The sequence below is a fragment of the Bacillus rossius genome, chromosome 15 (genome assembly GCF_032445375.1).
Source record: "Bacillus rossius redtenbacheri isolate Brsri chromosome 15, Brsri_v3, whole genome shotgun sequence".
Lineage (NCBI taxonomy): Eukaryota > Metazoa > Arthropoda > Insecta > Phasmatodea > Bacillidae > Bacillus > Bacillus rossius.
The window spans coordinates 5,792,539-5,804,546 of record NC_086342.1 but is presented as its reverse complement, the minus strand read 5'-3'; the positions used below and the strand labels follow the sequence as shown (position 1 = coordinate 5,804,546).

The following is a 12,008-nucleotide window of genomic DNA, read 5'->3' as shown; positions in this document are numbered from 1 at the left end:
GGTGATGAAACGCACAGAGTAGTTTTACAAGGACAGAAAAACCTACAAGAGAAGTGGAGTTTGTTGAAGATTTCGAAAGTAAATTACCTGCAGAAAATTGTTATTTTTGTATAATTATTAATTTTTCTTCAGTTATTAATAATATATTGTTTTTGTTAACGACTAGCTTTTCGTTTCATTTATTCTCACTGAATTTTTTTAAAAATGATTTAAATGTATATTTTGTTTCAGAATTACCATTTATTACCTGAAAAAAAACATTAAAAATATTTAGACATACATGTTTTAGGGTTGTCCGTTATTTTAGTTTACAATAATACCTACTCGCCGGAGTGATAAGCTAGCATTAGTGCGGGCTGAATGCAGGTCCTCAGCTTCGTGCTTTGACGTTGCATACGAACTCTGAGCTGACAATAAGTTCATTGTATATTGTCACTGACATACGAAAATTATTAAAAAAATTATCTTCATGTTGTCTCAGTTCTTGAAATAAAAGAAACACTCATATTTCATCCCTTCTCAATAAAAGAGGATTTACCAAAAAACAGTTTATTTAGTTTTTATTTTTGGACAATATTTAGCACAAAACATAATTTCTGTCCATTTTTGCAACTCCGATGAAAATCCCAGACGAATAGTGTAGTGTGAAAGTGACAAAAAAATTTCTTTGTCCAGCAATATTGCCGGTTTCTGGACAAAAAAAAAACAGATAGTGTGAAAGTAGCCTTAGAGTTCCCAAGCTTTTGCCTATCTTTTTCTTTATTTTCCCCGTCTTCATTTTTCTCTTTCTCTCTCTTACTCTATCATTCTATATCTGTTTCCCTAGCTATTTCTCTCTATTTTATTTGATTTTTTTGCCAAATGTTTCTAGCCGTGACTATATTCCACGTGCTTTCAACTGCGCCTCAGTTTTTTTTTAATGGTGCTACGCCACATATTTTATGCCCATAGTTAATGCTCGATCTCAGACGCCGGGCAGGTTATTGCATTTTCTGGTAATTTATTGTCATTTAATATCATTTGAAGGATTTTCCTGTGAATTCAATAAGATAGCCATCTTGCTTTTGTGTTTCCGGGTCACGAATTATCTCGCCAGATATTTATCCTACCAAACGTTGTGATTTTTTCTGCTTGAAGGGGTTCCTTGAAAGAACCATCAAGATATTTTAACTTATTTTTTATAGCAAGAACGTAAAAAAAAAATATAATTACACTCCGTAAACATGAAACGCGCTTATGATTATCCACCCGAAGACGGAAAACGTTTTTTTATTAAAAAAATTAATTTAATCATCAGTTCCTCCAGCAGAAATATCTTTTTTTGTTTCTTTTCTCAGAGAGAGCCTATTTTTGTGCTCAATATGAGGTTTTTTTTGTTGATGTAGGGTCACTATTTAATTGCATATCCATAACAAATTTTTGCGCCAAGCGACCTGGAATGGAATACTTTTTTTTGCGCCATCTAGGCGACGGAGGAAAAAGAAGAGATGTATGAGGTCTGGCGCTGTGGACGCGAAATTAGATTTTTGCGAGCTACGCCTTTCGCCATCGCAGCTCGAATACTTCCTCTCCTTACAGTATTTTTTTTTTAATTTTTAATTTCTGTGTTTCTCCTCGTTCCTTAGAACCGATAGTGCTGTTGCGACAGAGGTTGTTTGAAACATGCTGCAGTGCACTTGCTGTTGTTAAGAAAAAAACCCGTTTGAAATAAAACTTTGGCGAAATCCTTCAACCTAGGTTCCTTTAGCATGTACAAAGGCAAGGTACAACAAGTAAAAAAAAATTACATTTTTGAACACCCATTTATCAAGTATGCGACACGCAAAAACGCAACGCTTCCGTATTAGAAGCGAAGTGTTCCAAAACTTTTAAAGATGTAGTCTAGACGCCATGAACACAGAATGTTAATATTTTCCTTATTTTACCCGTACAACGTTTTCGCTTACTACACAATCGCACAGTGAAAGCAAACGGCGTTTTTAAAGATAAAACTATGATTTTTATGAACGTAATTTATAATCAGAAAAATCCCTAGGAATAAAAGATTTTTCTATTGGTTTACCATTGTAATTGTACAGTGGGTGATGGCTTCGACTTTCGTGCTTTGTAAATGTCATTTTTTTTTGCATTAGTTGGGTGGTGCGTCTTTGCGCTCTTGCATTTCTTGCGTAGTTTAAAGACCCTGCCTAAACGCGTGAAGCAAACCCATATCAAACAAACAAATTTTTTCGCTACTTCGTCGCAGCGCTTCTAGTTGTATTTTAATGAATCGTACAAGACTCGATAAACAGTTTTTTTTAACGCAACTGTTAAATGGTTAAATTATGTTTTAATGTTTTATTTAACAAAAATTATACAATTTACGGTGAACTACCCGCTCCTTCCTAATTCACCAAAACCCCCAACAACAACAACAAGTGCGGCTCATTAACATGAGCGGGGGAGTAGACAGGCGATGGCGCGGGAGAGGGGATAGCATTTTCCCCTTTGGGTTCGAAGGGATGCCAGTTCGTGGAAGTGACGGATTGGGACAAATGGTCAAAGCATACCCGACGAACCCGTACTTCTCTATTAGCTAGTGCGCGATCTCATGCATTTTACTGCTGCGTTTGTTATTTACTTCGGAAAAGGAGACAGATTGTTAAATAGGGGCAGCTGTTTCCCCTCCAGAGAGGGAGGGAGCAGCGTCGTGGAAGTGACGGGTTCGGAAAAATGACCACAAAATCGCCCGATGAGCACACACTTTGTCCATGAGCTTGTGCAATGTGCTTTTATTGTCCTGTTGCATTTAATTTTAGCATTAGAAAGGGAACAGGTTGGGGAGTGGTGGAAGTTCTTTACCCTATAGAGAGAGAGAGAGAGAGAGAAAGTAGTGGTCGTGGAAGTGACAGGTTCGGACAAATGGCTACAGCGAATTTGATGTGCACCTACATTGTCCATGAGCTCGTGCACGATGTCATTTATTTTCCTGTTGCATTTCTTATTGGCTAGGGGACGGAAGCGTTATGAGGAGTGGGGGGAAGCTCTTTCCCCTCCAGAGAGGGAGGGAGCTCCTGTCGTGGAAGTGACGGGTTCGGACAAATGATCGCCCGTTGAGCACGCACTGTTGTCCTGCTGTATTTATTACTGGCGTGGGGAAGGATGCGTGATGAGGAGTGGGGGAAGCTCCCTGCCAGAGAGGGAGGGAGCAGCAGTCGTGGAAGTGACGGGGTCGGACAAGTGACCACAGCGTCGCCCGAACAGGCACCCACCTTGTCCATGAGCTCGCGCACGATGCCGTTCCACTCGCGCGTCTCCGGGTCGTAGACGCCGTACATGTGGTCGGGGACCAGCCGGATGACGTAGTGGAAGCCCACCTGGCCGGCGATCCACTTGAGCAGGTCGATGCAGAAGCCCTCGTAGCGCGCGTTGCCCGACAGGTTGCGGTCCTCCTTCACCATCACGTAGGGCTTCTCCTGCGGCAGATGGACATGGGCCGTGGCGCGGTGGTGGTCGTGTCACTGACCTCCCCCTCAGGCTATCCGGGTTCGCAACCCCGGTGTGTGGGAAATGTGGCGACATTGCCGTGCGCGATGCAGCTAACCTTAGAAATACAGTAGGTAATCAGTATGTAACTGCTTCCTGATGATGGCGACTGCAATGTCGACCGAAACGTCGGTGAGTTATTCGCCAAGGATACGGCTACAAACAATTCGCCAAGCTACTTCAGACAATGGCCATGAAAGCCTGCGAACATTATTACTTAGAAATACAATTTTTGAATTTAAACCCCACGCGAGAGAACATTGCTACACAAGGAAAAAAGTAAGAAAAAGTAATTGAAATTTTTTATATCTGAGTTAATTTTTTTTTCCTGTTTCTATATCTAACACACTGCCCATTTCCAAACTCTTGCAAAGAAACACGTGTTTATAACTTCTTCACTCCAACATAAAAGACGTCAGACGAGGCAGACCACGCACTCACCTCCCTGGTCATGACCACCAGAGTGATGTTGGTGGAGCTGGTCTCGTAGAAGGCGGCGGGGTCGGTGATGTTGATGCCGCGCCCGGGCGTCCAGTGCCCCACCTTCTGCAAGGACTCCCTCTTCAGCTTCAGCAGGTCCAGCTTGAAGTTGCTGCGCTTGCCCTCGCTGAACTGCAGGCGGCCCGTCAGCCCGTGCAGCGTGGCCTGCAACACGCGCGGGGCGTCTTCGCCGACCTGCCGAACTATCCCGAAGGCAAGACTCCCTCTTTACGTTGAGCCAGCACAGTTACGCTTGCCCTCGCTGAACTTCAGGTGGCCCTTCAACATGTGTAGTGTAGCTGCTACACGTACGAGCCACTAGGGAACCGCAACTTCCCAACGTGCTGAACTATCCCGAACAGTGCGTGCCAGGTTCGTAGCGGGCTGGCGGCCACGCACGGCCACTGACGTCACGCGCCGTCCATTGACGTAAGGCATGCCACACGCGTGCCTGGCCGGATTACAAGGATCGTCGCAACCCCCCTCCCCACTCAGCACCCCACACATCGCCCTGCTTCGATCTATCATCACCTTGAGTGGCCAGGGGGATTCCGGGCTTACAGAGGCCGCCGCGTGGAGTGGCGTGAATAAGCGTCGCTGTTCTGGGTGTTTCGGGCGTCGAGTCGGCCCGGGATGATGCGACACGTCACAGCTGCTCGAGATATCCGAGCGGTTAAGAACGTGCTGATGGTGGATGAGTAGTTCTGCTTCCGTGTTTAGTTTTCAATCTGTATTTTTAAAAGAGTGGAAAATGGCTAAAGTGGGTTTTTTCTGAGAGTAATTTCTATACATGAAACGCCCGGAATCAATTCTTGAAAACACTTAAGCGGCTAGCGTTACACCTTTATCTTCATTTACCCACCGTATAATCTCATGGTATGGCCCCTAATGATAACGAAAGTGGCTATATACGGGTTTGCGTTGCTTCACGTGGGTTTTCCATCTTCACTACTTGGTCATCATTGTTACACATTTCCGTTGCATTCACGAAATTACTCCTACAAAATGCCGTACACCGAGGGCTAAGATGTTTACACATAAAAAAAAAAATATGCGAAATTCGTAAAACGTCGTAGACGTTATCAAAGCGTCCTTTAAGCCCACCCCACACGATGCCAATTTTCTGCTATAACTTCTGTTATACCCATGGGTATAAAAATTTTCATAAAAATTTGTATAGCAGAATCGCAGAAAGATTTTTTAACTCCATACACACGATACCTAGAATGCTAACAGAAAACCAGCCAACGCAGTTGCCGACCAAAGCAAACATATCAGGGGAGGATAAACCTGTCGTAGTCAACTTATCAAAATACTGAAGAAAAAAAAAGTGAAAGTTACACCTGTTTGTGTTAAAAATTATGTAACTTGCGGAAATATTATTTGATATTTTATCTTATATTTTTCATTTGCAAATAAATAACAAAATTGGTTTAGTATTTAAAAACAAATTAAGAGCAATTTTGGAATTACAAATATATTTTTAAGTTGTAGGTTAATTTCAAAATCTAAAAATACATAAATTTTAATGATACAAGGGACATGGGGTTTACTAAATGTAGTTTATGTACGGTTTAAATTCAAATATTAATTTAATTATACAGTTAATCAAGCTAATTTCATTGTAATAGTAAAAAAATGCTATCGATTCATATATGTTATATATAAGATTTATTGATTACTTATATATTTAACTACATAATTAGAGAAATTGTAACTAATATTTTTTGTAACCCAGTGAGACAAATAAACACGCACATACCGCGTAATAAATTTAAATCTTAGGTGAAGAAAAACATTTTGCATGTTTTTTTTTTACCCTCACAGGTGTGTCGCTATGAAATATCAGTTTATTCATTATTAATTTATGGACATTCGTTTCTTAATAAACGTTGGCGTTTTAATTATAAAATTAACTTTTGGTTTAAATTATTTGTGAACATGTGATTTTACTTTACTTTTTTTAAAAGTAAAAATAAATCTAGGTACGTAGTACTATGAATAAAATCAATGGACTGAGACACCTAAATGTAGTTAATAATATTATATTATAAATTAATTCTAATAATTTATATTTGCAGAAAGCACAGTATGTACAATTTAATTATCTGTTATTTAAAAAAAACTAAAAAAAATTGAACTGATGAGGATTCGAACCACATTCAAAATCACCCTTCTACCGCTGCCATCGTGCCCTTCGCCATTTCATAACGTATTTTAAAATTTCCGATTACTTCTTTCTGTGGCAATTTCAGCTTAACAAATATATTCCATAGTAGTTTTACTATTATAAAGTTTCATTTGGCATACCATTACATTTGTTACGTCCCTTAATGTTGACAATACAGACTATATACGGGGTTATATTGCAACACGTGGGTCCACCATCTTGACGGCTCCAGCTCGTGGGTATAGCAGAAAAATAGAACACGTTCTATTACGGTTTTGGCTAAGACTTTGGGTATGAAAACTTTTATACCCAGAGCCAGACCCCTTGGAAGGGTGCTGAAATGTTACCCACACGGGAGCAGGCGCGCTAGCATAAAAATTACATGAAAACTGCTAAGGAAATGGGTATCGTGTGGGGCGGGCTTTATCCCCAGACAAAGATATTTATGTGGGTAGGGGGGGAGGGGGAATATTTTGCTGAGACGAAATTGCGGTAAATGCTTTTCTGGCATTTTCCGTCACTAACACGAATGCTAAACGAGTGTCATGAAAAAAAAAATGGAATACAAGATATTGGGTTTTTCTGCGATGTAAAACCAGGCCACAATGGTATGACTCTCATACAGCTCGAATTTCACAGTTGTCCTATGCATGTCGAGGAAAATGCGCGCCAGTTCAGAGGACATACCGCGCTATCATACCGCCTCACTAACAAGACACACCGCTCCTGACATGAGCTGACATCGCTCCTGATATGAGCTCACATCGCTCGTGAAATGAGCTCACATTGCTCGTGACATGAGCTCACATAGATCGTGACATGAGGTCACATATAGCTCATGACATGAGCTCACACCGCTCATGACATGAGCTCCGCCGCGGGGAGAGAAACATTGTTTTCCACTCCCGCGGGTGGAGTCAGTGTCGCGGGACCGTCTGGAACGACGCCAATTCCCGCCGAGAAGTAATTCTCTAACGGGAGGGCTGCCAGCCCTTTTATAGCTGGAAAGTACCGAACCAGTGAAGGGGGAGGGGAAGAAAATTTGGGTTAAGGCGTATTCCTGGCGCTGGAAAATTGGAGTGCGCCAAACCCCTTTCCTTTCACATGATTCATTTTTTTATATTTTATTTTGCCCAAAATAGAGAGAAAAGAGATACGTTATTTGAATGATTCCTGCAACGGGGGAGATTGAATGAGAACATTTTTTTTATGGGCATTACTTCTTTGCTGGTTTTTCAACTGCATGTCATAGAGAAACCACACGAATGGACACGACATCGGCTGATTAATTTTTTCATGGGTTGGCCATGTCTGCATGATTGCATGGCGTTTTTATCTTCAGTTAATGGTTCTACATGTATACAAAAAAGGTAAATTCTATTGTAGTTCCATGATTTTTTTTCCTTTTCCCTTTGTAATAGCATTCGAAAAAGGTTGAAAAGACCTAAAAGAACTAACCTTATTAGTTCCTTTACGAATTTGAATATAACAAAAATTTTTTAATACTAATAAAGTGAAGAAAATAACATCTAGGCTACTAAGACAAAAATGATCAAAACAAAAAAAATCAACACAATATCAAGAAGTATCAGTACAAATTTATGTCAATAACAATATAAAATATATCCTAACTCTAATGCACTTAAAACTGCCAAATAAATAAAATAATAAAATAAACAAAATATTTTAATTATATGGTTCTTTCGTAATAATATAAAACCAACTAATAATGAAACCAACCTGGCTCACGCTAGTTTGAGCTTAGGTCATGTAAGATTTTAAAAATCGAACATCAAATTGACATCTCATAATGTTCGTTGGCTAACAAACAACTCTAACGAAACTAACACCCCCTTTCATTCTGGAAATGATGGTTTTCCTTAGGCGACGTTTCGGTATGCCTCGTTGCAGCCATCTTCAAAGATGTTAAACAAATGAAGGTAATGGGTGTTCTGGCTCAGTATTTTCGTAGGCCATTCGAGACGAGCTGTGATTTGTCCAGGTGGGCGATGTGATTGAAGGAGAGCTCAAGCAGGAAACACAACATTGACCTGCAGCCAATCACACGGCCCGAAAAGTTCCATCTGTCTGTCCGTAATTTTTAATTCATAATTTTTGTGAAATTATAATCTCCAAGTGGTTGCAACGGTTTTGCGTTCCAAATTTTTTTATTATGTTAAAATTTTTTAAGGTATGTTTAACTCTTTAGGTGCTTGCGTGATTATGTTTGAAGACATTTAAAAAAAATTGTGTTTCGAAACAAAAAAAAAGATCGTCCGTTTCACAGAACTGTAAATAATTACGCACTGTAAATCTAAATTTTGAAGAAAAAAAGTTACTAAATAGAAAATTACTGAGTTCAATGTAAGTGCATAATTTAAATGATCGTCAAGCTAATTTTATTATACAAGATGAACATTATCCAAAATTTAAGGATTTAAAAAAAATACGTAAAATTAAATAATTTTTTTTTCTGAAATAAATTAAACCATTTCACGTAGTAGCCAGCAAAATTGACTTTTCACACTGCACAATAAAAAACTTTAAAAATGAAACTTTGGCATCCAATTATGCCAAACTTTAATTTTCTGAAAGTGCAGCAGCCACTCAATGAGTCGGCAAGTTAAACCACGTGGAACGCAAGTATAAAAAAAGTGACCTGGAAAGAGACGTACTACACCCTTAATCAAGAAATTATACCATCATTATTAGTTTTGCTCTAAATGGTCGATGACGCTCCGGAAGGCAAATCGCTCCACGACTGAACAACCTAAAACCACGCTGGCTGGGGAAAAAAACACTCTCACTGAGCGCACCATTCTGCGCCGAACTCGTTCCTTTACGCTCCCACACGACGCGCGAAACAACAACCTGCTCCTAGGAAAGTTACCCCTTTAGATCTTCACTGCGGGTGGCCGGTCCTCGTCAGAAATTTTCACATCGTTTATCGTCGGGGCGAATTTTTTTTTTCATCACCCCTCCCCCTCCCCCCCCCCCCCCAAGGGGACGAGGCAGTCTCGGCTTGACAATACGCGAACAAAGGCGCTCTACATATTCATGCGCAGATCCCACGATGCTCTTCTATTTAGTCGCGAGTTATAAAACTTTTCTTCTCCCTAAGGCTCGAGTGGCCCTTAAGGCCTCTTTTCCCTTGGCCGCGACGCACCGAGAGGGAAAAAAAAACAAAAAAAAAAAAATTGTGGCCCGGTTTTACATCGCAGAAAAACCCAATATCTTGTATTCCATTTTTTTTTTCATGCCACACTCGTTTAGCATTCGTGTTAGTGACGGAAAATGCCAGAGAAGCATTCCACCGCATTTTCGTCCGAGCAAAAGAATTTCCCCCCCCCCCCCCCACATAAATAGCTTTGTCTGGGGATAAAGGACGCTTTGATAACGTCGACGACGTTTTACGAATTTCGCATATATTTTTTTTATGTGTAAACATCTGAGCCCTCGGTATACGGCATTTTGTAGGAGTAATTTCGTGAATGCAACGGAAATGTGTAACAAGGATAGTGAATATGGCAAACCCACGTGAAGCAACGCAAACCCGTACGTAGCCACTTTCGTTATCATTAGGGGTCATACCAAACGTACAGGTGTACCAAATGAAACTTTATGATAGTGAAAACACCCTGGAATATAAGTGGAAAACTAAAATAGTCATAAAAAGTAATTACAAGTTTTAAAATACGCAAGAAAACTGGTATTATAATGGTGATAATACATTCTCTCCTTGCAAAATCCAAATATGCTAGGTAGCACCATTGAATGTGTGTGTGTGTGTATATATATATATATATATATATATATATATATATATATATATATATTCAATGGTAGCACATAGGTAGAGTGCGCAATTGTAATGCTCAAGGGCGAATTGTTGACGTGGTTCACACCTCGTTTGTGAAAAAAAAAGGACTTTTATTATAAACAATAATAATACAGTATCATGTAATAATAATGTTGAATTAGCTCAATAAAGTTGAAGTCAGTTTTCTTTCTAGTGGCATACAACACTAAGATCTAAGATTTACAATAAATAAATAAATAAATGTAAACGAGTCTTCCAGTATTCGCCATGGACGTGTAACATCTAATCTCGGTAACGAGAAAATTTACGTGTGCTCATGTTGCAAATACAATAATAATACGAGACTCAGATACGAAATTTAACGTAGAATAATTAAAAATAGTGTCGAGCGTGGTAACTATACGCTAATTATGTTTTTTTAAAATACATTTCTTGACGCGAATCACACGTAGCTTCCGCGCCCGCCGCTAGAATTCGCTGCCGGAGCAGCTACGGCGGTTACGATAAAAGCGGAAAACGATTTGAAGAAATACTAAATTCCGGGTTTGGGCATACTCATTAAAAACAGTTTGTTTCCCTTTGGCTTTGAGAAGTTTGGTTCGCACCGTGGTTATACATTTACGTTCCATGCGACTTCCGTTCCATTCACGAATTTTACTCCTAACAAATGCCGAGGACCGAGAGATAAGATGTTTGCACATTAAAAAAAAAATTGGTTGTCTGTGAAGTCGGTTTACGGACGATAGTTTAACGTGACAACGTCATAACAAAACATTGATGAAATGATTGCATACTTTTATGAATAAAATTGAATCATTTTAATTTTAATAATAAAAGAATAAATACTTGAAATTATACTAGTAATCGGATTTTTAAAATGCAAGAATAATTAACCTTTATTGCCGAAATTGTTGTAATAAGCAATGAAAACCACATTAACTTTTCACTTCACTTTACAGTCGACGAAACAGTTCACGTGTAGATGACTTGTAATTAATTTTAAAAACTGGCGTTTAGCTATAAAGTTTAAATATAAATATGAACAAGTTTTCATATAAATAAAATGATATCAAATATCTATAATCAATTATATGAATCACCATAATTTTTTAGTCAATTGTAACATAACCTATTATTACTGCACTCGCCGACAGCGTAACGGGACACAGCGTAACGGAACAATGTGCATAACGGGACATATTTCGTACGTGCAGTCGGCGTTCATCGATTTATTAGACGTTGTCACGTCAAAAAAGAAAATAATAATCAGCGCTATTTAAAATTATTTAAACTGCTTCCGTGAACATATATAGTTCTTGTGACGTAATGTAGTAGGTATGTGTTATTAATTAGTTAAATGAAGACGCGCGAGAGTCGCTCTGCGCGCTTATCAGGAGAGAAGCCTCCGGTCTTCCTTCCTTGCTGGAAGATCACTGACTCCACCGACCTGCGGCGTGGTCGCGGGGAGGGGGGGAGGATGGAGGGGGGGAGGGGGTGTAATCACTCCGGAGAGCCGCCGTGCGGAGATCTCATTAGCCGAGTGCTGCAGGCGTCGGCGCGTGGTTCGGCGACCACCCGGCTCTCGGGTGGCGAGACGATACATCGATGCATCGATGCATCGCAAACATCGATATTTCTTGCTTAAAACATCGATATATTTCGGTATCAATATTTTTTTGTCATGCCGATATTATTTTCGATATCGATTATCTGTCCCGATAGTATCAAAATTATTAAAAAAATATTTTTTTTAGTGTAAAAACCAATGCAGAATGATAAAAAAAATTACATGAATTTTTTCATATTAAAATCCAGAACTGGTTCCAGACAAATTCCATTATTTAGCTTAGATATATCAATAACTCATTTATACATATTGTAACGAGGCGGGTTTTTTTTACATTGTTGAAGGTCCTGGCTCAACTGAAGAAATGTGTGTGTGTGCGCGCGCTAGAAAGAGTGAATAGTAGAGACATTCGGCACTGATAAGGAATCATGCTGGGTTGTTTAGGA

At 39.5% G+C, this 12,008-nt stretch overlaps 1 protein-coding gene across 4 annotated transcripts in view; it reads right to left on the bottom strand.

Annotated features, from left to right (window-relative positions):
- Positions 1-12,008, bottom strand: part of LOC134539483 (glutamate receptor ionotropic, kainate 2) — a 639,484-nt gene that overhangs the window by 35,309 nt on the left and 592,167 nt on the right. For all 4 annotated transcript variants that reach the window (XM_063381555.1, XM_063381552.1, XM_063381553.1 and 1 more), the window contains exons 8-9: positions 3,967-4,170; positions 3,252-3,455 (exon numbers count right to left, since the gene is read on the bottom strand). In XM_063381555.1, the coding sequence (XP_063237625.1) occupies positions 3,252-3,455; positions 3,967-4,170 (408 nt within the window). The remainder of the gene's footprint in view (positions 1-3,251; positions 3,456-3,966; positions 4,171-12,008) is intronic.